Source organism: Gymnogyps californianus, unplaced genomic scaffold, assembly GCF_018139145.2.
Source record: "Gymnogyps californianus isolate 813 unplaced genomic scaffold, ASM1813914v2 HiC_scaffold_107, whole genome shotgun sequence".
NCBI lineage: Eukaryota > Metazoa > Chordata > Aves > Accipitriformes > Cathartidae > Gymnogyps > Gymnogyps californianus.
The window spans coordinates 43,189-70,914 of NW_026113988.1; the positions used below are offsets into that span (position 1 = coordinate 43,189).

Genomic DNA, 27,726 nt, shown 5'->3' on the forward strand with positions numbered 1-27,726 from the left:
AGGAGGGACATGGGGACCCTGGGAGGGACCCCAAAAGGGACCCCACAAGGGACCCCAGGAGGGACACAGGGGCACCAGGAAGGACCCCAAAAGGGACCCAGGGACCCCAGGAGGGACATGGGGACTCCAAGGGACCCCAAAAGGGACCCAGGGACCCCACAAGGGACCCCAGGAGGGACACAGGGACCCCAGGAGGGATGTGGGGACCCTGGGAGGGACGTGGGAACCCCAAGGGACCCCAAAAGGGACCCAGGGACCCCACAAGGGACCCCAGGAGGGACACAGGGACCCCAGGAGGGATGTGGGGACCCTGGGAGGGACGTGGGAACCCCAAGGGACCCCAAAAGGGACCCAGGAACCCCACAAGGGACCCCAGGAGGGACACAGGGACCCCAGGAAGGACCCCAAAAGGGAGCCAGGGACCCCCAGGGGACTCCAGGAGGGATGGGGGGACCCTGGGAGGGACACGGGGGTCCCCCCGTCCCTGCTGACCTGGCAGGCGCGGGTGCCCTCAGGGATGGTGATGCAGAAGGTGTCGGGGGGGGACGGGACCCCCACATCATCCCTGACGTCCCCCCGAGTCCCGCAGGGCTCTGAGAGCGTCACCTCCACGCTGACCAGCTCCTCGGGGATGGACGAGCCTGGGGGGGTGGGACACGGGGGACGTCATCGGGGGGGGGACACACACATGGGGACAGCGGGGTTGGGGACAGTGCAGATGGGGACACGGGGGATGACGGGGACGCTGGGGATGAGGACAGCAGGGATAGGGACACGAGGGATGACGGGGACATGGCGGACACCAGGGATGAAGACACCAAGGATGATGGAGACACCAGGGATGATGGGGACATGGTGGACACCAGGGATGAAGACACCAAGGATGATGGAGACACCAGGGATGACGGGGACATGGTGGACACCAGGGGTGAAGACACCAAGGATGATGGGGACACCAGGGATGACGGGGACATGGTGGACACCAGGGATGAAGACACCAGGGATGAAGACACCAAGGATGACGGGGACACCAAGGATGACGGGGACACCAGGGATGACAGGGACACCAGGGATGACGGGGACACCAGGGATGAAGACACCAGGGATGAAGACACCAAGGATGACGGGGACACCAGGGATGACGGGGACACCAGGGCTGAAGACACCAAGGATGATGGGGACACCAGGGATGACGGGGACACCGGGGATGAAGACACCAAGGATGATGGGGACACCAGGGATGATGGGGACACCAGGGATGGAGCCCTGGGGTCCAGGGGACTCACCATTGGGAGCCAGCAGCGCCCAGCAGCGGGTGCCGGGGGGCCGTTGGTGCTCGCTGTAGGGCAGGCAGAGGGGCCGCAGGGCCGGCCCCAGGGGCAGGGGGGTCTCCAGCCGCAGCAGGGCCAGGTCCCGGCCCCCCGCCGGCTCCACGTAGGCCCCGTGCAGGTGCAGGCGGGCGCCCTTCCGCCGCTCGTCCCCCGACGTCACCGCTTCCCAGGCCTCCGGTGCCTGCTCCCTGCGCCCGGACGCCTGGGTCCCCCGGCCAGGCAGCCTGGCGGGACCCCCACCCCGGACGCCTCGGTCCCTTCCCCAGGGAGAGGGACAACCCCCCCCCCCCCCCCCGCCTTGCACCCCCAGAGGTGATGGAGAACACCCCCGCCCCCCCACCTTGGATGCCCGAGTCCTGGGGGATGCTATGGGGCACGGGGGGGGGGGTTTAGTTGGGGGTCCCGGATGCCTGGGTCCCTCACTCACCCGATGAAGCAGTGGGCGGCCGTCAGCACCCAGCCCTCGGCGACCAGAGCCCCCCCGCAGCGGTGCTGCCCCCTCAGCCGCAGGCTGACGGCCCAGGGCCAGGAGGGGCCGGGGGGGGGCTCCAGGTGCGGACCCCCCTGCATCCCGCAGCCTGGAGAAGGGGGGGGGGGGGGCGAGAAGGGGGTCAGCCCGGATGCCTGGGTTCCCCCCCCTGGATGCTGGGGTCCCCCCGGGGGGGGGTATCAATGGGGTTATGGGGCACCCCCGCCCCATATGCTGAGGTTCCCAGGGGGTTATGGGGTGCCCCCCCCATATGCTGAGGTTCCCAGGGGGTTATGGGGTGCCCCCCCCATATGCTGGGGTTCCCAGGGGGTTATGGGGTGCCCCCCCATATGCTGGGGTTTCCCAGGGGGTTATGGGGTGCCCCCCCTCCCCCATATGCCAGGGTCCCCCCCCCCGGACCCCGGGGTCCCCCATTGCTCACCCAGGCACTTGCCGTCCTCCAGGCCGGGAGGCGGGGGGGCCCCAGGGGGGCGAAGGCGGTGGGGGGCAGGCGCCGCCCCAGCCAGCCGGCGTGGGCCGCCAGCCCCGTGGCCAGCACTGGCCCGTTGGGGCGGGCGCAGCCCACGGCGAAGCTCAGCACCCCGGCCTGCACCCACCGTCCCCCCGGGGCACCGCAGGCCACCGGGCCCCCCGAGTCTGCCTGGGGGGGGGGGGGGACGACGACACACAGGGGGTCAGCGCAGAGCCCGGGGGCCCTACACACCCCCTATAGGCTCCTATAGCCCCCCCAAAGGCCCCTATAGCACCCTGTATTCCCCCGTAGCCCCCATGGCCCTATATATTACCCTATAGCCCCCCCCCAGACCCTCTAAACGCCCCTATAGACCCCATAGATCCCCTATAGACGCCCTACAGCCCCATATATTCCCCCTCTAGCCCCCACTATGGGCCCCTATGGACCCTCTGTAGCCTCTATATGCCCACTAGCCCCCCTATATTCCCCTTATTGCCCCTATAACCTCTATAGACCCCCTATAGGGCCCCTATATTCCCCTTATTGCCCCCTATAGCACTCCTACAGCCCCATATATTTCCTCTATAGCCCTCCTATAGGCCTCCAAACCCCTTCTACAGACCCCTATAGACCCCCTATATCCCCCTATAACCTATAGCTCCTGTAGCCGCTCTGCAGCCCAATATATTCCTGCTACAGCTGTCTATAGCCCCTTTATAGGGTCCTCTAGACCACTCTAGCCCCCCAAAGGCCCCCTACAGCCTCATATATTCCCCCTATAGCACCCCTATAGGCCTCCATAGACCCTCTGTAGCCTCTATCACCCCCTATATTCCCCCTATTGCTCCCTATAGCCCCCTACAGCCCCATATATGCCCCCTGTAGCCCCCCGTAGACCCTTTATAGGCCCCTATAGACCCCTATAGGTCCCCCTATAACCCCTCTATAGACTTTTTAGGCCTCTGTAGCCCCTCTGTTGCCCCCTTACAGCCCCATATATTCCCCCTATAGCTCCCGACGGCCCCCCATAGAGCCCCTCTAGCTCCGCGCCGCCCCCGGGGGCGTCCCCGTACCTGGCAGGCGCCGCGGCCGCCCTCCTGCCCGCCGGCGCAGACCATGCTGTGCCGTGCCGGCCGCGCCAGCTCCCGGCGCCGCAGGTTGGAGTAGAGGCAGTTGCAGGTGTTGGGGCTCAGCAGGTCCAGGGCCACCTTCTGGAGGGGGGACCCCGCCGGCAGCGACACTGCCGACCCCCCCGTGGGGGGGGACGTCGTCACGGGGAGCCACCGCCATGGGGACACATCACCATGGGGACCCACCACCATGGGGACCCAGATCATGAGGACCCACCCCATGGAGACCCACCTCTATGGGGACCCAGATCATGAGGACCCACCACCATGGAGACCCACCTCTATGGGGACCCAGATGACCAAGAACCACGCCATGGAGACCCACCTCCATGGGGACCCAGGTGATGAGGACCCACCACCATGGAGACCCACCACCATGGGGACCCAGATGACCAAGAACCACCCCATGGAGACCCACCTCCATGGGGACCCAGATCATGAGGACCCACCCCATGGAGACCCACCTCTATGAGGACCCTGATGACCAAGAACCACCCCATGGAGACCCACCTCCATGGGGATCCAGATCATGAAGACCCACCACCATGGGGACCCACCTCCATGGGGACCCAGATCATGAAGACCCACCACCATGGAGACCCACCTCCATGGGGACCCAAATGACCAAGAACCACCCCATGGAGACCCACCTCCATGGGGACCCAGGTGATGAGGACCCACCACCATGGGGACCTACCTCTATGGGGACCCCAATGACCAAGAACCACCCCGTGGAGACCCACCACCATGGAGATCCACCTCCGCAGTGACCCAGATGACGACGACCCACCCAAGGAGACCCACCTCCATGGAGCCCCAGCCCCTCAGCCCCGGGGGGACCCAGGCGTCCGGGCCTCACCGTTCTCAGCCACGTGGCCCCATCCGGTGATCCAGCACGGGGTGCCGAAGGCGAAGGGGTGGTGGGCCTGGGGCAGGCAGATGGTCCCCACACGGGGCCCGAGGGTGACAGGGGACTCCAGGCGGGCCAGCGCCAGGTCGTGGCCCCCCTCCACCCGCCGGTAGCCCTCGTGGACCACCACTTCCACCACCGTCCTCTCCTGGCCCCCCGTCTCCTGCAGCTGCAGCCGGCCTACCACCGCCCGCCAGGCCGTGGGCTCCGCCCGGCTCCCGTTGGGCCTGGGGGGGTGCCACCATTGTCACCCCGTCCCCTCTGGGTGCCCAAGCCCGGCCACGGGCACCCCAACCCGGGTTGAGGTGGTCCAACCAGGTTCTAGGTTCCCCAACCCCAGTCATGGGTGCCCCAACGGTGGTCTTAGGCGCCCCAACCAGGTTATAGGTGCTCCAAGGGGATCTGGGAGTCCCAATGGGTCATGGGTGCCCCCACCCCGGTCATGGGTGCTCCAACCAGATGCTGGGTGCCCCAAAGAGGATCTAAGTGGTGCAGTGGAGATCTAGCTGGCCCAATAGGGTTCTAGGTGGCCCAACGAGGATCAAGGTGGGCCAATAGGGTTCTAGGTGGCCCAACAAGGATCAAGGTGGGCCAATAGGGTTCTAGGTGGTCCAATGAGGAGCTAGGTGGCCCAAAGGGGTTCTGGGAGCCCTGGTGAGGATATAGGTGGCCCAGTGGGGGTCTAGGTGGCCCAACAGGGTTCAAGGGGTCCCAAAGGGGATCTGGGTGGCTCAATAGGGATCTAGGCAGCCTGGTGGGGATCTAGGTGGCCCAATGGAGTTCAAGGGGTCCCAAAGGGGATCTAGGTGGTCCAGTGGGGGTCTAGGGGGCCCAAAGGAGCTCTAGGCAGCCCAGTGGATTTCTGGGTGCCCCAACAGGATAGGGGGGTCCCCAAGGAAGGTCCCACTCCAGAACCACCACCACCCCCCCCCCAGGGGTCAGCCCCCCACCTCCCCCCTGGGACCCCTCCCCCGGGACTCACCCCTGGAAGCAGTGGGCGGCCGAGAGCACCCACTGTGGGGTGACAAGGGTGCCCCCGCAGAAGTGCTCCCCCCGCAGCTGGAGGCTCACCTGCCAGGGCCACTCTCCGGGGCGGGCGGCCGTGCCCCCCACCACACGGCCCAGCTCCCACTGACGCCCGCACTGGGGGTCTGCGCATGGCACCCGTCAGCCCGGATGCCAGGATCCCCCCCTGGATGCCTGGGTCCCCCCCCGGACGCCTTGGGTCGTCCCCCCCCCCCCCCCCGTGGCGGTTGGGGGGGGCACCCGGATGCTTGGGTCCATTGTACACCCCCCTCCCCCCCCACCCCACCCCCGATTTCAGCAATCCCGGGGGTTGTTGCGACAGCGTGCGGGAAGGGGTTGCGACAGCGCCCGGGGGGGGGGGGGGGAAGTGGGGCCCGGATGCCTGGGTCCCCCCCCCGGATGCCTGGGTCCCCCCGCCTCCCCCAAGATGCCACCTGGGTCCCTGGGGTGCTGGGGGGGGGGGGGGGGAGAGGGCGCCCCGAATGCCTGGGTCCCCCCTGAAATGAGGGGGGGGGGCTTTTCCAGGCGGGGAGGGGGAGCAGCCCATGGGGGTGGAGGGGTTGCAAATGAATATGCAGAGCCTCATTTGCATATATCTTACCTGCAGGAGTCTCCCCGGCTGAAATTTCAGCATCTGTGGGGGAAAAAGGGGGGGGGGGGTGTCAGAGGGTGGGATCCCCCCAAGGGACCCAGTCATCCGAGCATCACCCCCCCCCCAGCCCCACCCGCTGCCTCCGGGGGACCCAGGCATCCAGGCTCATTTTTGGGGGTTGTGACTTCGGCCTTTCCGGTACGACCGGTCGAGTGGGGCACCCCGCCCGGACGCCTGGGTCCCCCCCCCCAGGGCGGGGGACACTTCGGTCCCTTCTGCCACCGGACGCCTGGGTGTCCCCCCCCCGGGGGCACCTGGGTCCCCCCAGTGATGTCCGTGTGTCCCCCCCCCCCCCCCAACTCACGGGCCAGGAGCAGGAGCAGGAGGGCGGCGGCGTGTCGAGGCGTGTCGAGGCGTGTCGAGGCGTGTCGAGCCATGGCGGACGCACCGGGGAGGCCCGTGGGGGGGGTCCCTGGGGGGTCTGTGGAGGGTCCGTGGAGGTCCGTGAGGGATCCCTGTGGGTCTGTGGGGGTCCGTGGGGGGTCCCCGTGGGTCTGTGGGGGTCAGTGGAGGGGTCCCTGTGGGTCTGTGGAGGTGTGTGGGGGATCCCTGTGGGTCCGTGGAGGTCCCTGTAGGTCCGTGCGTGTGTGGGGGGGTCCCTGTGGGTCCGTTGGGGTTCCTGTGGGTCCGTGGGTGTCTGTGGGGGGGTCTCTGTGGGTCCGTGGGGATGCCTGTAGGTCCGTGGGTGTCTGTGGGGGGTCCCTGTGGGTCTGTGGGGAGCAGTGGGTGTCCCTGTGGGTCCGTGGAGGTCCGTGGGGGGTCCATGGGGGTACCTGTGGGTCCTTGGGGGGTCCCTGTGGGTCTGTGGGGATCCGTGGGGGTTCCGTGGGGGGGTTCCCTGTGGGTCCGTGTCCGTGTCCGCCACCGCCTCTGACCCGTCCCCGGCCCGCAGCCGGTTTTAACCCCGCCCGCCCCACCCGGACGCCTGGGTCCCCTTTTTTTTTGGGGGGGGTGGAGGAGAGGGGCCCCCCCGGGAACTCCGCCCCCCCGTGGACTACATCCCCCAGCAGCCCCCGCGGCCGCTTCCGGGGGGGCGGAGGGGGCGGTGTCGCCGCCGGCCAATCAGAGCGCGGGCTGCGTGAGAACGCCGGCCAATGACGGCGGAGCGAACGCTCGGCGGAGGCGGCGGGGAGCGGCAGCCGCGCCGCCCAATCGGAGCGCGCGTGGGGCGGGGGAGGGGGGGGGGGCGCGCCGACCAATGGGAGGGGCGGGGGGCGGGGCGGGGCGGTGATGGCGGCGCGCGCGGCGCTGTGCCTGGCGGGCGCGGCACTCTCGCTGTACGCGCTCCACGTGGAGCGGGCGCACGCCCGCGACCCCTCTTACCGCGCCGCCTGCGACCTGGGGCCCGCCGTCTCCTGCACCCGCGTCTTCGCCTCCCGGTACCGGGCGGGGTTTGCGTTGCACCGGGGCGGGGTTTGCATTGCACCGGGGCGGGGTTTGCATTGCACCGGGGCGGGGTTGCTTTGCACCGGGGGGTTGGGTTGCATTGTATTGCGTTGCGTTGCATTGCACCGGGGGTAGCGTTGCCGCGCGGGAACGGCTGGCGGGTAAACACCGCCACGTGGCGGGGGCGGGGCTTGCGGCGGCCAATGGCGCGCGGGGGGTGGGGGGCGACCGCTGGTCGGGAGTAGCGGGCGGGGCTTGGGCGCAAGGGGGCGGGCTCGGGAGGGGCGGGGTTAGGGATACGCACATGGGAGCACTGGGGGCGGAGCTTGTACGGGATGGGGCGTGGCTTGGACAGGGATACACGCCCAGCAGCACCGTATGTGGGCATGGTGGGCGTGTCTCCCTGGATGGGAGGGCGTGTTTCCCCCGGCGGTGGGGGCGTGTTCAAGCTTTGCCCCGCCCCCTCGGCAGGTGGGGCCGAGGCCTGGGGCTGGTGGAGGGGCTGCTGGGCCGGGACAGCGTCGCCAACGTCCCCAACGGGGCCATCGGGGTCCTCTTCTACCTGCTGCAGGGTCTGCTGGGTAGGTGGGGGGGCACTGGGGACACTGGGGACACTGGGGGTGTGGTGGGGGCACTGGGGACGCAGGGGGGGCACTGGGGACACTGAGGAAACAGGACATTGGGGAAACTGGGGACCCAGTGGGGGCACTGGGGACGCATGGGGGGCACTGGGGACTCTGGGGATGTGGTAGGGACATGGTGGGGACACTGGGGACACAGTGGGGACACAGTGGGGACACTGGGGATGCAGTGGGGGCACTGGGGATACTGGGGATGTTGTGGGGGCACTGCGGACGCAGTGGGGGCACTGGGGACACTGGGGACGTGGTGGGGAGACCCTGGGGATGTGGTAGGGACGCGGTGGGGACACTGGGGACGCAGTGGGGACACTGGGAATGCAGGAGGGGCACTGGGGACGCAGGGGGGGCTCATTGGGGACACTGGGGATGCAGTGGGAACACTGGGGATGCAGTGGGGACACATTGGGGACGCTGGGGACGTGGTGGGGGACACTGGGGACATGGTGGGGACACTGGGGACATGGTGGGGACACATTGGGGACACTGGGGATGCGGTGGGGACATACTGGGTGTGCGGCAGGGAGACTGGGGGTGTCTTGGGGACACGGCGGGGACGCGTTGGGGTCCCGCCACCTCCCCTCACGGCCCCCCACAGGGGCAGTGCCGGGGCGGGGGGCGGCGGCGGTGCTGCTGGGGACGGCGGTGGCCTCGGCGGTGGCCTCACTGTGGCTGGCGGGGGTGCTGGCCTTCGGACTACAGGACTTCTGCCTCGTCTGCCTCACCACCTACCTCCTCAACGGCCTCCTCCTCGCCCTCAACTGGCGCCGCTGGCGGCAGCTCCGCCACATCAAAACTGCCTGAAATGCACCCAAAAAATGTCGGGTGGGGGGACGGGGACACCCTCCACGGCCGGGGGTGCCCCTCCCTTCCCCTCAAACATGGCGGTTTTGAGTGAGGGACCCGGTGTCTGGGTGTGTGGTGTTATGTTCCCCCCTGCCCCGCATTCACCCCAAATTATGGGGGGACCCAGGCCTCCGGGACGCCCTCACAAGGGACCCAGGCATCTAGGGACCCCTTCCCACCCCCCAATAAGGGACCCAGGCAGCCGGGACCCCCTCATGAGGGACCCAGGCATCCAGGGACCCCCTTCCCACCCCCTAATAAGGGACCCAGGCTTCTGGGACCCCCTCATGAGGGATCCATGTGTCTGGGGACCCCCTTCCCCCCCCAATAAGGGACCCAGGTGTCTGGGACCCCCCTCACAAAGGACCTAGGTACTGGGGACCCCCTTACCACCCCCCCCCCCCCCCAAGGGAACCAGGCCTCTGGGTCCTCCTGACGAGGGACCCAAGCGTCTGGGACCCCCTCACGAGGGACTCAAGCATTTGGGGATCCCCTTACCGCCCAGCCCAACGGACCTAGGCATCTGGGACCCCCTTATGAGGGACCCAGGCATCTAAGGGGGTGTCCCGTCCCCCCCTCCACTGCCCCCCCAACCCACCGTCGGAGCAGGGGACGGGCCTCCTGTCACCTCCCCGGACTCCATTTCCCATCGTGCCTCACAAAATGGCGCCGCCTCACGAAATGGCACGACCCTCCGCTCCTCGCGCATGCGCCGCCCTTTTCCCGCGGTGCGCATGCGCGGCGCTGTTCCCGCCGCACCGCCCTCCGCGCCGCGCATGCGCGGTGCGCCGTTTCCACCCCTCCCGTCGGGGCGGGCCGTACCATTCTGAGGGGAGCGCTGGGGGGGGGGGGGGAGGAAGCGGACGGGGCCACTCTGAGAGGACCCGGGGGGGGGGGCCGTCTCGGACGCCTGGGTCCGCTAGCTGGTGAGTGGGGGTGGGGCCCGGACGCCTGGGTCCCTTTTGGGGGGGGGGGGGGGGGGCATCCCGGACCTCCGTCCCTTGGGGGGGGACGACAGGGACTGAGGGGACAAGTGAGTCCCGAACGCCTGGGTTCTTTCTGGGGGACGGCACTGAGGGGACAAGGGGGGGGCCGGACAGCTGGGAGGTGCGTGTATCGGGGGGGGGGGGGACTGAGAGGAAAAGGGGGGCCCGGAGGCCTGGGTCCCCTCTTGGAGGGCGGGAAAGGGGTCCTGGACTCCTCAGTCCCTTTGGGGAGGGGACACTGAGGGGAAAAGGGAGTCCGGGACGTCTGGGTCCCCTCTCGGGGGGGTTTGGGGGGCGTCCCGGACGCTTGGGTCCCTTGTGGGGAGGGAGGGGGTGTCCATGGAGGGGCTGTGTGGGGCCCGGACGCCTCGGTGTCTTCTGGGGGAGGCGGGAAAGGGGATCCCGGACTCCTGGGTCCCTTGACGGGGGTGGGTCCGTGAGGGGGGGGGGGGGATGTGGGGCCCGGATGCCTGGGTCCCTTTGAGAGGGGGTTCCTGGGGTTATGTGGGTGCCTGACAGCTGTGTGGGTCCCTGAGGGGGTGTGTGGGGCCCGGACGCCTGGGTCCCTTGGGGGGGGGTGTTCCCTGGGTGTTACGTGGGTCCCTGACAGCTGCGTGGGTCCCTGAGGTGGTGTGCGGGGCCCAGGCTCATGGGTCCCTTGTGGGGGGGGGGTTGTGTGAGTCCTTGGGGGGGTGTGGGTGTCCCTGGGGGGGCTGTGGGGATCCCTGTCCCGTCCCCCCCCCCCCCGGTGGCCATACCCAGAGGGGGACCCAGGCATCTGGGCCCCCCCTGCCCTGGCTCCCCCATCCCCTGCCCCCACCCAGGAGATGCTGCGGCGGGTTTTGGGGGGCCGGCGAGGGGGGGCTCTGCCCCTCCGTCCCCCTGCCCGGGCAGCCGCCGACCAGACCCCGCCTGACCTGGCCCGGGAACGCTCCAAGGCCGTCACCTCCTTCTACCACCAGCCCGCCATCGACATCGCCGCCGAGAAGGTGGGACCCCGGCGTTCGGGTGGGGTGGGGGGGACCCCCCAAAGTCCGTGAGGGACCCTGACATCCGGGTGGGGGACCGTGGTGTCCAGGGGGGAACCTCAGCGTCCGGGTGATGTCACACCCCTGTCCCCCCTAACAGCCCTCGGTGCGCTTGACCCCACCACCATGTTGTACTCCGGACGCTCGCAGGATGGCAGCCACATTCTGGTGAGCGGGGGGACCCCGGTGTCCCAGGGGAGGACCCCAGCATTCGGCGGGGGGGGACCCAGGCGTTCGGGGGGACCCAGGCATCCAGGTGTCTTGGGGGACCCAGGTGTCTGCATAGGGGGGACCCCGGTGGCTATGGGGGTCCAGGCAGGAGGGGACCCAGCTGTCTGGGGGGGACCCAGGTATCCGAGTGGGTGGGTCCGAGAGAACGCAGGGGGACCCAGGGGTTTGGGGACCCGGGTTGGCTTGGGGACCCCGGCATCTGGCCCCCTCCTGGGGGAACCCTGGCATCTGGTCGAGGGGACCCAGGCATCAGGCTGCCCCTCTTCCCCCCGCAGAAGAGCGCCCGCTATCTCCAGCAAGAGCTGCCGGTGCGCATCGCCCACCGCATCAAGGGCTTCCGCAGCCTCCCCTTCATCATCGGCTGCAATCCCACCATCCTCCATGTGGTGCGTCCTGGGGGGGGACCCTGGCGTCCAGGGGGGGGACCCAGGTGTCCGGGGAGGGGATCCAGGCAGCCGGGCTCTGATGCTGTCCCGTCCCCCCCCCAGCACGAGCTGTACATCCGCGCCTTCCAGAAGCTCAGCGAGTTCCCACCTGTGAGTGTCACCCGTGTCCCCGTGTCACCCTGACCCGTGTCAGCCGTGTCCCCGTGTCACCCTCACCCTGTGTCACCCTCAGTGTCCCTCCATCACCCTGTCCTCATGTCACCCCCGTCCTCGTGTCCCCCGGCGGCTGACCCCGGTGTCACCCGTCGAGTCACCCGTCCTCGCGTGCAGGGGATGGGGCGCATAACCGCCCCCCCGCTGTCGACCGTCTCCCCGGTCACCGTGTCCCGGTGTCCCCGCGCCCCCAGATCCAGGTGCAGGGTGACGAGGCGCGGTACTGCGCGCTGTTGCGGCAGCTGCTGGAGGACCACAAGGACGTGGTGACGCTGTTGGCCGAGGGGTTGCGCGAGTGTCGACGACATATCCAGGTACCGGATCCTGGGGTCCCCTCCCGGATGCCTGGGTTCTTTTGGGGGGTGGGGGGGGCAGGAGGGGTGGCGGGGAGACCCCCCCCGGATGCCTGGGTCCCCTCCCCGGACGCCTGCGTCCCTCAGGACGAGCGCCTGCTGCGGCCCTTCCTGGACAAGACTCTGACGTCGCGGCTGGGGATGCGGATGTTGGCCGCCCACCACCTGGCCCTGCACGAGGACAAGGTGGGCTGGCGCCTATAGGGAGCGGGGGGCACCTATGGCCCCCATAGGTGCCCCTCCTCACCTCCTCCCGCCGCCTCCCCACAGCCCGACTTCGTGGGCATCATCTGCACCCGCCTCTCCCCCAAAAAGCTCATCGAGAAGTGGGTCGACTTTGCCCGGTGAGGTGCCTATGGGGCTATAGGGGGCTGGGGGGGGGCGGTGTGTGGCCCTATGGGGCCACGTGGTTTCCCCCCGGAGGCTATAGGGGCTTCTATGGGCGTTTGTGGGGGCTGTAAGGTTTTTTCTGGGGGTTCCCTACGGTGCTATAAGGGTCTCTACAAGGTTCTTTATGGGCTACAGGGACCTATATAAGGGCTCCTATGGGGTTACAGGGGCTCTGTGGGGGTTCCTATGGGGCTATATGGGTCCTATGGGGTTCCTGTGGGGCTGTAGAGTTCTTATGAGGGTCTCTGTGGGGCTATAGGAGCCCTGTGGGATCTTTATGTGCCTATAGGGATTCTTGTGAGGGTCTTTATGGGACTATAGAGGCCCTGGGGCGTTCTTATGGGGTTGTAGGGAGTCCTGTGGGGTTCCTGTAGGGCTGTAGGGTCTGTCTAGGGCTATAGGAACTTTTATGAGTGTCTCTATAGAGGCTCTATAGGGTTTTCATGGGGGTCCCTATGGGGCTATAGGAACCTTGTGGGGTCTATAGGTGGCTATAGGAATTCTTATGAGGGTCTTTATGGGGCTATAGGGACCCTGGGGGGGCCCTATGGGGCCGTAGGGGTTCCCGGGGGGGATTTATGGGGCTGGGGGGGTTGCTGGGTGTTTCTCTGAGGGCTCGTACGGGGTTGAGGGGTGGCAGCGGGTGACGGGGGGTGTTGTCCGGGTGACGCGGGGCCCGCAGGCGGCTGTGCGAGCACCAGTACGGGAACGCGCCGCGGGTGCGCATCAACGGGCACGTGGCGGCGCGGTTCCCCTTCATCCCCCTGCCCCTCGACTACGTCCTGCCCGAGCTGCTCAAGAATGCCATGAGGTATGGGGGCTGTAGGGGGCTATAGGGGGTGGGAGGGTATATGGGGGGGGGTATAGGGCCCAAAGAGGGGGAATGTGGGGCTTTACGAGGGAGATATGGGGTTTCCTGGGGGGTAAGGCAGGGCATGGGGGCATGTAGGCCCTTACAGGGGTATATGGGGTCTATAGGGAGTGTATAGGGGTCTATAGGGGGTGTATAGAGACTTACAGTGAAGGTATGGGGTCTGTAGAGGATGTATGGGGTACTGTGGGGGATATGGGGCTCTAAGGGGGCGATGTGGGGCTTTTGGGGAGATATGGGGTTTTCAAAGGGTGGTAAAGGAGGTTACTGGGCCCTATAGTGGGTATATAGGCTCTTTTAGTGGTATATGGGGTTTATATAGGGTGTATAGGGGCATGGGGGGTGTATGGGGCCATAGGGGGGTATGTGGGGCTCTAGGGGGGTGTATGGGGCTATAGAGGACCATCTGGGGTGGCGCAGGGCAACGATGGAGTCCCACCTCGACACCCCCTACAACGTCCCCGACATCGTGGTGACCATCGCCAACAACGACATCGACCTCGTCATCCGGTACTGGGGGGGGTTCCTGGGGTTGGGGGGGCGGTCTCCAGGGTGTCCCCATGTCCCCATAGGTGTCCCCAAGGTGCCCTTAGCTAGTGGGGGGTCCCCAGGGTACCCCAGTGTTTTCATGGGAGGTTCTCCATGGTATCCCCATGTCCCCACAGAGGTTCTCCAGGGTGTTCTCATGCCCATAGGTGTCCCTAAGGTGTCCCCAGCTACTGGGAGGTCCCCATGGTGTCCCCATGTCCTCAGGGATGGTATCCATGATGTCCCCAAGGCGGCCTTACCTACTTGAGGGACCCCAGGGTGTCCACACAGATGGTCTCTATGGTCTCCCCATGTTCTCATGGGGAGGTTCTCCATGGTGTCTTCATGTCCCCATGAATGGTCTTCATGGTGTCCCTATGAGGGCGTCCTTCATGGTGTCCCCACATCCACGGACATCCCCAAGATGTTCCCATCTATTGGGGGTTCTCCATGGTGTCCCCGTGGATGGTTCTCCACGGCGTCCCCATGCCCACACCCATCCCTAAGACATTCCTCTCTACTGAGGGTCCTCCACCCCCTCCCCTCTGGTGCCCCCCATCTTTGGGGGCTCACCTGAGGGGGTCTCTCCCATGTTTCCCCCCCCCCCCCAGGATCTCTGACCGGGGTGGTGGGATCCCCCACGACCTCCTGGACAAGGTGACCGAGTACCACTTCAGCACTGCCGAGGCCAGCGCCCAGGACCCACGCTTGGGAGGTCCCTTCCGCAATCTCCTGGACCTCAGCAACAGCGGCCAGGCCGGCCCCATGCACGGGTACGTCACGATGGAGGGACACCAAGGGGGTTCTTCCCAAATCTCGGGGACCCCCAGTGACCCACGGTTGCCCCCCAGGTTCGGGTTCGGGTTGCCTACCTCGCGGGCCTACGCCGAGTACCTGGGGGGCTCGCTCTGCCTGCAGTCGCTGCAGGGGGTGGGCACCGACGTCTACTTGCGCCTGCGCCACATCGACGGCAAGGGGGAGAGCTTCCGAATCTAGGAGGCCCGGATGCCTGGGTTCCCCCTGCCCCACCACCCCGGACGCCTGGGTCCCAGAGACACCCATGTTGGACGTTCATCGTCATGGAGGTCAAGGTGCTTCTAGAGAACCCCTCCATGTTGGACATTGATCATCATGGGGTCAAGGTGCTCCTGGAGAACCCCCCCACGTTGGACTTTGATCATCATGGGGTCAAGGTGCTCCTGCAGAGCTCCTCCATGTTGGACGTTCATCGTCATGGAGGTCGAGGTGCTCCTGGAGAACCCCTCCATGTTGAACGTTCATCGTCATGGAGGTCAAGGTGCTCCTGGAGAACCCCCCCACGTTGGATGTTCATTGTCATGGAGGTTGAGGTGCTCCTGCAGAGCTCCTCCATGTTGGACGTTCATCGTCATGGAGGTCGAGGTGCTCCTGGAGAACCCCTCCATGTTGAACGTTCATCGTCATGGAGGTCAAGGTGCTCCTGGAGAACCCCCCACGTTGGATGTTCATTGTCATGGAGGTTGAGGTGCTCCTGGAGAACCCCTCCATGTTGGACGTTCATCGTCATGGAGGTCGAGGTGCTCCTGGAGAACCCTCCATGTTGGACGTTCATCGTCATGGAGGTCGAGGTGCTCCTGGAGAACCCCTCCATGTTGGACGTTCATCGTCATGGAGGTCGAGGTGCTCCTGGAGAACCCCTCCATGTTGGACGTTCATCGTCATGGAGGTCAAGGTGCTCCTGGAGAACCCCTCCATGTTGGACGTTCATCGTCATGGAGGTCAGGGTGCTCCTGGACACCTGGGTCCCTTGCTTGGACATTGGGGTGCCCCCCCCAGGACACTGGGGTTCCTGACCTCTCCCCACCCCGTTTGGCTTTGTTAGGGCCCCCCTCGTTACCGGAGCGGGGCGCCGCCCTCATTAAAGCTGCAGCCAGTGCCAAGGGGAGAGGGTTTATTGGGGACCCAGGCATCCGGGGCAGGGGAGGGGGGACAAGGAGGAAGAGGGGAGGGGGGAGGAAGGCTGAGAGGGCATCTTTGTGCCTGGAAGCCCCATTCAGCCCATTTCTTGCCCCAAATCCATCTTTATCATCATCATCTTCCTCCTTCTCATCATCTTCCCTCTCAGGGTGTCCATCATCTTCCTCAGGGTGTCCATCTTCATCATCATTCTCCTCCTCAGTGTCTCCTTCTTCCTCAGCCTCTCCATCTACCTCCTCACCGTCACATTCCTCCTTCTCAGGGTCTCCATCCTCCTCCTTGTTACCACTTTCCTCCTCAGCATCTCCATCTTCTTCCTCAGCATCTTCATCCTCTGTGGCATCTCCACCTTCATCACCATCCTTCTTCTCGTGGTCTCCATCCTCCTCAAGGTCTCCGTCTTCATTGCCATCCTTCTCCTCAGTCTCCCACCATCTTGTCCCTCAGGGTATCCATCTTCTTCCTCACCACCCTCCTCCTCCTCAGGGTCTCCATCTTCCCCCCTCAGTGTCACCCACTCAGCGTCACCTCCCTCTTCTTCCTCAGGGCCTCCATCTTCATCAGTGTTTTTCTCCTCAGGGTCTCCATCCTCATGGTCTCCATCTACCTCCTCACCATCACCTTCCTCCTCCTCGGGGCCTCCGTTTTCATCACCATCCTCCTCCTCACGGTCTCCATCCTCCTCCTCAGGGTCTCCCTCTTCCTCCTCACCACCCTCCTCCTCCTCAAGGTCTCCATCTTCCCCCCCCCCTCGGTGTCACCTCTCCTACTCAGCGTCACCTCCTTCCTCTTCTCCAGGGTCTCCATCCTCCTCCTCACCATCACCTTCCTCCTCAGGGCCTCCATCACCATCTTCCTCCTCAGGGTCTCCATCTACCTCCTCACCATCACCTTCCTCCTCCTCGGGGCCTCCGTCTTCGCCACCATCCTCTCCCTCAGGGTCTCCATCCTCTCCCTCAGGGTCTCCATCCTCTTCCTCACCACCCCCTTCCTCCTCAGGGTCTCCCTCTTCCTCCTCACCACCCTCCTCCTCCTGGGGGTCTCCACCCTCCCGGTCAGCCGGCGGGTGACAGCAGGGACAGTCGGAGCGGTGGGACGGCTCGGCGTCGCGCCGGGGGTTGTAGAAATCTGTAGGGGCAACGGGACACGATGCCCGAACGCCTATAGGGTGTCGCCTATAGGGCGTCGCCTATAGGGCGACCCATAGGGATGCGGCGCCGCCGCCGCCGCGTCGGGGACGGGGGGGGGGGGGGAACTCACCCAGCGGCCCCGGCTCCTCCAGGCGCGCCAGGAGCCGCAGCAGGGCCCGGCAGGTCTCCTCGCCGCGGGCCAGCGCCAGTGCCCGCAGCCGCCGCGCCCAGCCCCGGCCCCCCGGGGGTCCCAACGCCGCCGCCTCCGCCGGCCCCAGCGCCCCGGCCTCCCGGAGCCCCGCCAGCAGCTCCCGGCCCGGCACCCGCCGCAGCCGCTGCTCCAGCGCCCGGCCCTGCGCCCGCACCTGCGCCCGCGCCCACGACATGGCCGCCTGCCTGCGGGGGACCCGGAGAGGAGGCGTGGGGATCGGACCCTATAGGGGACGGCGTGAGGCTGCCCACGCGTGAGTGCCCGGCCCTATAGGGGACGGCAGAGGCTCCCCGTACATCAGTGCCCAGCCCTATAGGGGATGGCAGAGGCTCCCCGTCCGTCCGTCCCCAGTGCTATAGGGGACGCCGGAGAGTCCCCGGCCCTATAGGAGATGGTGGAGAGTCCCCAGCCCTATAGGAGGCGGCGGAGGCTCCCCATACATCAGTGCCCAGCCCTATAGGGGACGGCGGAGGCTCCCCGTACATCAGTGCCCAGCCCTATAGGGGACGGCGGAGGCTCCCCGTACATCAGTGCCCAGCCCTATAGGGGACGGCGGAGGCTCCCCGTACATCAGTGCCCAGCCCTATAGGGGACGGCGGAGGCTCCCCGTACGTCCGTCCCCAGTGCTATAGGGGACGCCGGAGAGTCCCCGGCCCTATAGGAGATGGTGGAGAGTCCCCAGCCCTATAGGGGACGGCGGAGGCTCCCCGTACATCAGTGCCCAGCCCTATAGGGGACGGCGGAGGCTCCCCGTACATCAGTGCCCAGCCCTATAGGGGACAGCAGAGGCTCCCTGCTGTGGGGCTCAGCCCTATGGGAGACAATAGAGAAGCCACACGTGGGGCTCAGCCCTACAGAAGACACCGGAGGCTCCCCATACGTGAGTGCCCAGCCCTATAGGGGATCCCCCCACGCGTGGAGGCTCAGCTCTATAGGAGCCCCTCGCTGCCCCTCAGTGCCTATACTGCCCCACTGACCTCCACACACCCCATAGGGGGCCAGGCCAGACCCTATAGAGCCCCTCCAGGCCATGCCAACCCTATAGCTGCCCACCCCTGCCGCCTCCCTACCTGTTCCGGGCCCCTATATGGCTCCTATATGGCCCTTATAGGGGCCCCTAAGTATTTTTAGCGCTGACCTTTGGGGCTGGCCAAGCCTGGCCTGCGTGATGTCAGAGCCAGCATGGGCCCATAGGCACCCCCGCCCCGGCCGAGTCCGGGTGGGGAGGGGGTCCCTATAGGGTGGCGGGGTCCTTTGTAAATGCCATATGGATTTGGATAGGGTAGGGGATCTCTATGGGTGCCATATAGGTATCTATAGGATCCCTGTGATGGAGCAGAGTCTGGTGGGTGCCCCGGTGGGGTTTCTGCAGGGTCCCTATGGTGGAGCAGAGCCTGGTGGGTGCCCCTGTGGGGTTTCTATAGGGTGCCTATGAGGCAGCAGGGGCTGGTGGGTGTTGCTATAGGCTTTCCATAGGGTTCCTGAGGGAGCAGAGGTGGTGGGGGTCGCTACAGCGTTTCTCTGGGGTCCCTACGAAGGAGCAGACGTGGTGCGGATCGCTATAGGCTACCTATGACGGAGCAGAGGCCGGCGGGCGCTGCTATAGGGGTCCTATAGGGTCCCTAGGCGGGAGCGGAAGCCGCCGAGGTGCCCACAACGCCTCGCGACCCCGGTGGCTCCGCCCACCCTCCTGGCCCCGCCCCTCTCCCGCAGCCGCCCTTGGCCCCGCCCCTCCGCGGACCGTACCACCGGGGAGGGAGGAGAGGTAGAGTCCCACCACTACCAACCCCCCCCCCGCCCCCGGCGGTGGCACGCGCCGGCGGAGGCTATAAAGGGCGGCCGAGCGGCCGGGGGCGCAGTGCGGGCGCCACGTGGAGGGGAAGCGGCGGAGCAGGGCGGCACCGCCATGGCCTCCAACGGTACGGGGAGAGGTTGGGGGGGGCCCGGGAGGACCCCCCCTTCATCCCGGGGTCGGGGGGGGGGGAGGGTATTGCAGCCCCCCACAGCACCGGGGAGGAGACCGGGGGGGGGGTGTTGGTCTTGGAGCGCCCCCCCCCCCCGTCAGCAGCCCGGGGGGGTGTCCCTAGAGCACCCCAGCACCCGGGGCGGGGGGGGGAGCGTGGGGAGGGGGTGTGGGGCGGGCACGGGGAGGGGGGGGGGGTGTCCTAGAGGGTCCCCGCAGCGGGGGGCGGCTGCAACCGCGATGCCGCTCCTATTGGTTTTTTTTAACCGTTTTTTTTTTATAATGAGCATTTTTGCTGTTTATTTTCATATCTTAATAATTGTATAGCTATATAATTATTATCGCTGTTGGGGGGGCAGCTGTGATTTGATGCGTCCCCATTTCCGCGATGCCTCAGGCTGTGGGTTTTTTTTTTTTTTAATGAATTTGCCCGCCTGTTTTTTTGTTTGCCCGCCATTGGGGCTTATCCCGCCGCAAATTTCAGCGTTAACCCCCCCCCCCCAGGCCCCGTTTTGTCGATTTTTTTTTTTTTTTTAAGTGGTCGGGGATTGGGGGGGGGGGGAGGCGGACAAAGCGCCGCGCCCGGATGCGCCGCGGGGAACAAAAATTAAAATATAAAACTACGATTTAAGGGGAAATTGGGGTCTTTTTCCGGGGAGATCAGGGGGTGTTTTGGGGGTGGCGGAGCCCCCATCCCATTCCCCCCCCCCCCCCCCGCGGTGTAACGGGGCCCGTTAACCCCCGCCTTCCCCCCCCCCTTCCCGCGGCCGCCATTTTGTGCGCCGAGGGAGGGGCGCGGCTTTTCCAGCTGCGCCACCGCCGCCATTTTGTGCGCCGGCCCCGCTGGGCATGCGCGGAGATTTTGCGCGCGGCGCATGCGCACTTGCGCTGCCGCAGTCCCACATCCGGGTCTTCGCCTTTAAAATACGCGGGCCCCCCCCAGGGTGAGTAAATACCCCCTGGAGGGGGAAAATGCTGCCTGGGTGGGCCTAAAAACCTTTGTTTTAGGTAGAATCCTTTCAGTTTCCTTCAAAACTAGGAGCAGCTGCTCCACTACAAGGCGGGAGGAGGCAAATAGCCGCCATCTTGCGGTGGGGAGCTTGTGGCGGGGGCCCAGACCTCCTTTTGTTGTGCGATATGTGAGGAAAACTCACACGTTTGGTTTTGTTTTTATAGCTATATAGCTAAATTTATTGTTCAGGTGTGTTTTAAGGGGGAGTATTTGCTCTTAAAGTAGGCGCTTAGATTTTTTTGAGTGAAGTAAATACTCATACTGTGCTATCTTCTGCCTTAGTTTGGCCGTTTGTGGAGTTCGATAGTAACTAATAATATTGAGCGTGAAATACAAATATATATACGTTCAAGGTACATGTATATTTGTTTACACAACTAACGGTTTTTGGGGGGGGTTTCTTCCCACAGATTACAGCCAGACGGCGACGCAGAGGTACGTCTACCCCCCCCCCCTTCCTTCCTGTACTCAACTTTTGACACCTCGATCTTTAGAAATACATCGGGAAAAGGGTATTTTTGTGGGGATTTCACGTGGGGTTTCTTTTACATTTTTTGTGGCAGCTACGGGGCGTACCCCACCCCACCGGGGCAGGGCTACTCGCAGCAGAGCAGTCAGCCCTATGGCCAGCAGAGCTATAGCGGCTATAGCCAGTCGACTGACACTTCCAGCTACGGCCAGAACAGCTACAGCTCCTCCTACGGCCAGACCCAGAGTAGTAAGCTGGACCCCCCGACACCCTCCTGTCCCCATACTGGGTGTTGTTTGGGGGGGTGTTTCACCCCATTTTCCACTCCCCTCCAGGCTACAGCACCCAGTCAACCCCCCCAGCCTACGGCAGCACCAGCGGCTACGGCAGCGGGCAGAGCTCGCAGACCTCCTACGGGCAACCCTCCTCCTACCCCAGCTACTCCCAGCCGCCGGCAGCCAGCTCCTCCACCGGCAGGTAGGCAACAGCCACCCCGCAACACCATCGTTTGGGTGAAAAACCAGCCTTTTGATGAGTATCTGTTTTTTTTGCAGCTATGGGAGTAGCTCGCAGAGCTCCAGCTACGGTCAGCCGCCCAGCAGCGGCTATAACCAACAGTCGAGCTACAGCGGGCAGCAGCAGAGCTACAGCCAGCAGTCGTCTTACAACCCGCCCCAGAGCTACGGCCAGCAGAGCCAGTACAGCAGCGGGGGCAGCAGTGGATGTGAGCGCAGCAGGAGGGGGTCGCAGCAGCGCCGTTTTAGGCCTAAATCTTCTGTTTTTTGTGGTTTAACTGTTTGTTCTCCGGTCGCAGCCAACAACTACGGGCAGGATCAGTCGTCCATGAGCGGCAGCGGTTACCAGGAGCAGAGCAGCTACGGAGGCGGGCAGCAGGAGCGGAGCCGCGGCCGGGGCGGCTACGGCCGAGGTGGCTACGACCGCGGGGGCCGCGGGAGCCGGGGCGGCCGCGGAGGCAACCTCGGGTAGGTGTCGGGGACGGTGATGGGGGGGGAGGGGGGCTTGGGGGTGAGGTGGGGGGCAAAAAACCCCCCAAAACCAGGGAGGGGAGAAGGGGAGAGGGGAGGTGAGCAGCCCCCGGACGGTGCTGTGCGGCACCCCCCCGTTCAAGCGGGTTTTAACCAAAATCGGCGCAAGCGCCCCTTTTAAAAAGAAAAAAAAAAAACCAAAAATACAAGGCGCCCAACGGGGGTGCTTGGAGGCGCCTGAAGTGGTAAGATCCTCCCGGAACGGGGGGAGGAAAAAGGTGTTTTTTGGGGAAAAAAAAAGACAAAACCACTCAGCAAACCTGGTTGCCAAGGTCACTTGTAGCCTCCGGTGCCGGCTCTGGTCACGGTGGGGGCATGTGCCCCAGGTTTAAAAAAAAAAAAAAAAAGGAAAATGGTTTGTTTTGAGGTCACTGCAGAAAACAAAAACGTTGATTTTTGGGGAAAAAAACCCGCCGGTTTTGGATATTGGGAGATGTTTGACACTGATTGATGGGTGATAGCCTGGAGTGGAGTGTCTTTGTGGTGTCCCGGTGCACGAAGGGAGGAGGAAATGCCCCCAAAAAAACATGATAATGGTGGTTTTAAAGAAAAGTATACAAGGTTTTGGGTTTGTGCGCGTGTCGCCCCCCCGCTTTTGGGCTGAAAAGGCCGCTTTTTGGGGCGGCAAGAGGTGAGTATCGGCGGGGGCGAGCCGCGGTTGCTTGTTTGTCTTGCCGCTGCTGTTGTGCCTGTTAACAAACTCTGCGTTTTGTGTGCTGCAGGTGTGAAAGGCAGCGAAACTTTCGCAATTCTCCGCTCTTTTTGGGTTAAAAAAAGGCAGAAAGGGTGAAAAAATGCAAAAAAAACCAAAAACCAAAAAACACGCAAAGGGCCCCGCCCTCCCAAAAAACCTACAGGAACGAGGGGGGAAAAGCGACGACGAGCGGTGGGGAGGGGGAGATGCTCCTGCTGGGGGGGCTCAGCTGAAAGCAAAGGGGGGTGCCCCCCCTTTAAAAAAAAAAAAAAGGCAAAACTGGGGTTTTTAATGATTTTTGGATCCCCCTGGCGGGGCCGGAGAGCGCCCGGCTGCTGCGTCCGAGATGAAACGTCGCCGGCGGATGGAGACCCCCAGCCCCCCCCAAGCGCCCCCGGCCCCCCCAATCTGCAGGGGGGGGGCTCAGGAAGGAGGAAACTGCTCAAAAGCGCTGGTTTTGCCCCGAAACTGCCCCTTTCTTTTTAGGCAGGGGATTAAAAAAACCTCATTATCTTCTAATTTATCTCCTCAGCGGTGGTGAGCGTGGTGGCTTCAATAAATTCGGTGGTAAGTCGCAAGAGTTCGGCATTTGAACCCAAAAAAAAAAAAAAAGTGTCTGTTTTTTAATCCCTTCTCTCCGCAACAGCCTGGTTGGGGGCGTTTTGGGGTGAGAAAGCCCCAAAAAAGAGCTATGGTGGCTGGCCGGAGGCGACGTCATCGGGCTGCGTCTTGGGTGTTTAAACAAACAAAAAGTCATTTTTCGGGGCAAACTGGAGAAACAAAAAACCAACACGCACACGGTGACCGCAGGCGGAAAAAAGGCCGGAACGGGGAAATTACAACTCTTGGCAAAGTGGTGGTTTTTTTTATTTTTTGGGGGGTGAAAACGCTGGTTTTTAGCAAAACGGTTGCATGTGGTTTTAAAAAAAGATAATGAAAAACCTGAGGTTTGGTGCCAAGTTTGGTTCTGGGGAAAAACAAGAAAAACACAATTTTGGGGCTTGTGTAAAGTGCCGGTGACCTGAGGTTGATGGAGGAAAAAAAAAAAAGGTCAAATTGCCGTTTTTGCCCCCAAATGGGGAGCGGTGAGGTGGTGAGCGCTGCAGTGTACCGACTGAAAACGGAGTGTCTTGGTTTTTACCTATCTTGAGAGTTCTCACACCGTTTTGGAGGGGTTTGCTGAACCGGGGCATTGCTGGTGGTATTTTGAGGAGAAAAAAGTGTGGTTTGAGACAAAAATATCAAAAATTGCCACCCCAGGGGCGACGAGCAGAGATGGATGGCCCTGGTGCCTCGGTTTTGGGGTGAAAACCCTGGAATTGGCGAGCGGTGGTGGCCTTGGGGGGGCCCCCCTTTTTTGGGGGGCAAGCGATAGAAAAACCTGAATGTTTCTAGGTACTGAAATGGTGTTTTTTCACCCCAAAAAGGGGCGGGGGCTGAAATGAGTGGGGGAAAAGGCGTTTTTTCCCCCGGTTTTTCCCTCTTTGGTGGGTTTGGGGTGTGGGGAGGGGATGGGGTGTGTGTCGTTCCCCCTCCCCGTGGGCTAATTAACGCTTTGCCTTTTAATTTTTGCATGTGCTGAAAGGACCCCGGGACCAAGGGCCACGGCATGACTCTGGTAATTATGGGGTGGCTAACGAGGTGGGGAGGGGGCTAATGAGGGAGAAGAGGATTAATTGGGGAGGGGGGCTAATGAGGGGGAAGAGGATTAATTGGGGGGGGCTAATGAGGGGAAGAGGATTAATTGGGGGTAACGAGGGGAAAGGGGCTAATGAGGCTATTGAGGGTAGAGGGTTAAAGATGGGGAGGGGATAATGAGGTTATTAAGGGAAAGGGGCTAATGGGGGTGTGTTAACGCTACTGAGGGGGTTAATGAGTGAAGGGGAGGGATGGGGGCTAATGGGAGGGAAGGAAGCTAACGAGGAGTAACGAAGGCTGGTGCTAACGAGCGCTTCCCCGCAGGCGAGCAGGATAACTCGGACAACAACACCATCTTCGTGCAGGGGCTGGGCGAGAACGTCACCATCGAGTCGGTGGCCGACTATTTCAAGCAGATCGGCATCATTAAGGTGAGCCGTGTCATAAGCGTGTCAGCACGTGTGCTTGGTGTGTTGTGGTGTGTCCATAGCGTGTCTTCAAGTATGCGTCATTCAGTTTCAAGCCGTGGCCAAGGAGATGGGGCAGCTGCATGTCATTAACGTGTCTTTGATGTGTTACGTGTTCTCAGCATGTTGGTGTATTCTTAGCATGTTCTTGGCATGTTGAGATGTCCTTCACATGTTGCTGCGTGTCGTTACCGCATCATGTTCCACCCCAAGACCAACCCGATGGGGCCACCCTCGATCACCTGCTGGCCCTTAGTGTGTCCTTGCTGCCTCCCTGTGCCCTTAGCGTGTCCTTGCCGCCTCCCTGTGCCCTTAGCGTGTCCTTAGCATGTAATTTTCCCCCCAGACCAACAAGAAGACGGGGCAGCCCATGATCAACCTCTACACGGACCGGGAGACGGGCAAGCTGAAGGGGGAGGCCACCGTCTCCTTCGACGACCCCCCCTCTGCCAAAGCCGCCATCGACTGGTTCGACGGTAGGAACCCCCCCCGCCCCGAAATCCCCCTGCTCCCCCCAAAATGACAATTCTTGGGCTTAGTTCTCCTGTTTTTAGGCAAAGAGTTCTCCGGCAACCCCATCAAGGTGTCCTTCGCCACGCGCCGTGCCGACTTCAACCGTGGCGGTGGGGGCGGCCGGGGTGGCCGCGGCCGGGGAGGTGAGCGAGGGCGTGCCAGGGGTGTGTGTGCGAGGGAGTGCTTGGGTGGCCCCAAAATGTCTCTTTTTCACCTCAAAACCACGTTTCCCAGGGCCCATGGGACGCGGTGGTTTTGGCGGCGGCAACAGCGGCTCCGGTGGGGGCAACCGGGGTGGCTTCCCCAGCGGCGGCGGGGGCCAGCAGCGCGCCGGTGACTGGAAGTGCCCCAACCCGTGAGTTTTGGAACTGGGAGGGGACTGGGTGGGGCCGGGCGGGGCAGTGACCTCATCAGTCTCTTTCCCCACCCCACAGCGCGTGTGAGAACATGAACTTCTCGTGGCGCAACGAGTGCAACCAGTGCAAGGCCCCCAAGCCCGACGGGCCCGGCGCGCCCCACATGGGTAAATACCCGGGGGCGGCCGCGGCGGGAACCACATGGGTAAATACTGAGGGTCCCGGGGGGGCGGGGTGGGGGGGCCACGCCCGCCTCGTGACCTCATCGCACCGCCTCTCTTCTTATCCGCAGGCGGTGGCGGCGGTGGGTTCGGCGAGGAGCGACGCGGTGGGCGTGGAGGCTTCGACCGCGGCGGCTACAGGGGTGGCCGGGGCGGAGACCGGGGCGGCTTCCGCGGGGGGAGAGGCGGTGACCGAGGCGGCTTCGGGCCAGGGAAGATGGATTCCAGGTAAGATGACTGACGGGGCCGCCCCTGCTGTTCACTCTGAAACCCATTGATAACAATCGTATGAACCCATTCTAGCATCTCTGAAAGTTCTGGGAGGGGAACGTTAGTAGGCTCCAGAGTTAACACTGCGCTCCCTGCCCCACAGAGGCTGGGTGGAGGTGCCGGAGGTCATTAACTCTGGAGCTTACTGAGCACCGTTGACTCTGGGGCCTATTGGGCACTGTTAACTCTGGGGCCTACTGATGGGGTGTGGGGAGGGGTGTTAATGGGCTGGCGGTTCCCTCTACAACCACTTGGAGGCGCTGGTGCTGCCATCGTTATGGTCCAGGGTGAATGCTGCTTTGCTGCTTCCTGCTGCTGCAGGCTGTTGGGATGGCACGTTAACTGTGGCATCTACTGATGGTCATGGTTAATAGCCGGGCCCTACATGGGGCCACTGTTTGCTCTGGCCCCTACTGATGGTCTTGGTCAAAAGCTGAGCTCTACTTGTCACCGTTAACTCTGGCTCCTACTGATGGTTGCTGTTAGCTCTGGCCCCTACTGACACTTGTCCTTTCTCTCTGCAGGGGCGACCACCGGCAGGACCGCCGCGAGAGGCCCTACTGAGCCCTGCCCCGCACCCCCTCCCCCCCAATGTTTTTTATTTGGTGCCCTGCCCCCGGGCCGGCCGGCCCCGCCCCCTGCGGGGTCTCCCCGCTTTTAACTCCCCCCCCACCCCCTCCCCCATTAAAGTCTTGGGGGACGACACAGCCCCGCCTGGTGATTGGGGGGGAGGGGATGGGAGGGGGAGGTGGCTGCTCCTTGCCCTCATTAGGCTCCAGAGTCAACGCGCCCCTAATGAGGTGCTTCCGGCCACCGGGCTCGTTAAGGTGCTCGTTAACCCTCTCGTTAGGCCCTGACGTGGCCCAGGGTGGGGCCTGGCCCCTTCCGGTGCCCATGAGTCAGTCGGTGCTTACAGGGGTCAGGGAAGGGGGAACTTGGGGGGTGGCTAGAGGGGCAGTTAATGTATGTGGGGGCCCTATAGAAAATGGGCGGTCCTATAGGCTGAGGAGCCTATAGAAAATGTGTCAGGCTGCTGTAGGTAGGGGATGATCTATAGGAACTGCTATAGAAAGTGGAGGAACTCTGGAGCTGGTACAGGGAAGGTCAAGGGTCCTATAGATAATGGGGAGGGAACATACGCAGTGTATGGGGAGGCGGAGGCAGGGAGAGCACCGTATAGGTCTGTGGTGATGTATGGAGCAGCTGGGGGGGCCCTATAGAAATGCTCGCGGCCGGAGGGTGACCCTATGGGGAGTGTGAGCCCCTATAGCAGCAGGCAAGGGCGCCGTGCCTATAGAAGGCGGACGGGGCGTGGCGTGGGCAAAGCAGGTGGGGGCGTGTCCGGACAGGTGGCGGGTGGGCGTGGCCGGGGCGGGGCTGGGGGTGGCGGCAGGTGGTGGCAGCGCGGGGCAACCACAGAGGCCACAGCGCCATGGGGCGGCGGGGGCTGGGGCCGGTGCTGCTGCCGCTGCTGCTGCCGGCGCTGCTGGTGCTGCTGCCGCTGCTGCCGGAGGGTGAGCCGGGGGACGTGGCGGGAAGAGACTGTGAGGGGACGTGGGGGGGCGAGGGGAGGGTGAGGGGGGCGTGGGGCTGTGAGGCGACGGGGGGGATCACGAGGGGACACGGAGTGGTGTGAGGGAACCTGAACGAGGGTCGTGAGGGGAGCTGCGATGTGAGGGGACGCGGATCTTTTGGGGGACACGGGGAGTGTGAGGGACAGGGAGGGATTGGGGGACGCGAGGGGACGTGGTGGTCGTGAGGGACCAGGAGAGGGTGTGAGAATGTGAGGGGACATGGGGGGACATTGGGGTGTGAGGGACGCGGGGGGCGTCTAGGGGGATGTGAGGGGCACACTGGGGTGTGGAGGGACGTGAGGTGACACGGGGGGGGTGACACCAGGAGGGGGGGGCTGTCACACTCCCTGTCCCCGC

At 64.1% G+C, this 27,726-nt stretch overlaps 4 protein-coding genes across 6 annotated transcripts in view; 3 read left to right on the top strand and 1 right to left on the bottom strand.

Annotated features, from left to right (window-relative positions):
- Positions 1-27,726, bottom strand: part of LOC127027936 (zinc finger protein 271-like) — a 53,037-nt gene that overhangs the window by 10,194 nt on the left and 15,117 nt on the right. The gene's annotated exons all lie outside the window — the stretch shown is intronic.
- LOC127027939 (vitamin K epoxide reductase complex subunit 1-like) lies at positions 7,224-8,924 on the top strand. Its single transcript, XM_050913793.1, has 3 exons — positions 7,224-7,372; positions 7,851-7,960; positions 8,616-8,924. The coding sequence occupies exons 1-3, from the start codon at positions 7,224-7,226 to the stop codon at positions 8,819-8,821; spliced, it is 465 nt and encodes a 154-aa protein (XP_050769750.1). The 3' UTR covers positions 8,822-8,924.
- Positions 10,667-15,768, top strand: BCKDK (branched chain keto acid dehydrogenase kinase). Its single transcript, XM_050913792.1, is given in 13 exon segments — positions 10,667-10,838; positions 10,978-10,990; positions 10,993-11,045; positions 11,384-11,494; positions 11,597-11,644; positions 11,902-12,021; positions 12,148-12,246; positions 12,331-12,404; positions 13,133-13,261; positions 13,742-13,831; positions 14,461-14,622; positions 14,701-15,198; positions 15,457-15,768. Coding segments are annotated over 12 exon segments (1,206 nt in total). The 5' UTR covers positions 10,667-10,676; the 3' UTR covers positions 14,846-15,198; positions 15,457-15,768.
- Positions 19,012-26,500, top strand: FUS (FUS RNA binding protein). Of its 3 annotated transcripts, none has more exons than XM_050913788.1 (15): positions 19,012-19,065; positions 20,532-20,556; positions 20,685-20,839; positions 20,926-21,067; positions 21,145-21,314; positions 21,405-21,573; positions 22,863-22,897; positions 23,916-23,948; positions 24,293-24,399; positions 24,782-24,911; positions 24,990-25,091; positions 25,183-25,303; positions 25,383-25,509; positions 25,597-25,753; positions 26,320-26,500. In XM_050913788.1, the coding sequence occupies exons 1-15, from the start codon at positions 19,053-19,055 to the stop codon at positions 26,454-26,456; spliced, it is 1,623 nt and encodes a 540-aa protein (XP_050769745.1). In that variant the 5' UTR covers positions 19,012-19,052; the 3' UTR covers positions 26,457-26,500. The 3 variants fall into 3 exon arrangements, with proteins under 3 accessions (XP_050769745.1, XP_050769746.1, XP_050769747.1); XM_050913789.1 differs by having other exon boundaries at positions 25,383-25,471; XM_050913790.1 differs by lacking the exon at positions 25,597-25,753 and having other exon boundaries at positions 25,383-25,471.

What these genes read in the sequence shown, in the direction of transcription:
- LOC127027939 (XM_050913793.1), top strand. Translation starts at nt 7,224, where the DNA reads ATGGCGGCGCGCGCGGCGCTGTGCCTGGCGGGCGCGGCACTCTCGCTG. An exon ending in ACCCGCGTCTTCGCCTCCCG is followed by an intron (nt 7,373 to 7,850) that starts GTACCGGGCGGG and finishes CCCCCTCGGCAG; the next exon opens with GTGGGGCCGAGGCCTGGGGC. An exon ending in CCTGCTGCAGGGTCTGCTGG is followed by an intron (nt 7,961 to 8,615) that starts GTAGGTGGGGGG and finishes GGCCCCCCACAG; the next exon opens with GGGCAGTGCCGGGGCGGGGG.
- FUS (XM_050913788.1), top strand. An exon ending in CTACGGCCAGACCCAGAGTA is followed by an intron (nt 20,840 to 20,925) that starts GTAAGCTGGACC and finishes ACTCCCCTCCAG; the next exon opens with GCTACAGCACCCAGTCAACC. An exon ending in GGCCGCGGAGGCAACCTCGG is followed by an intron (nt 21,574 to 22,862) that starts GTAGGTGTCGGG and finishes TTATCTCCTCAG; the next exon opens with CGGTGGTGAGCGTGGTGGCT.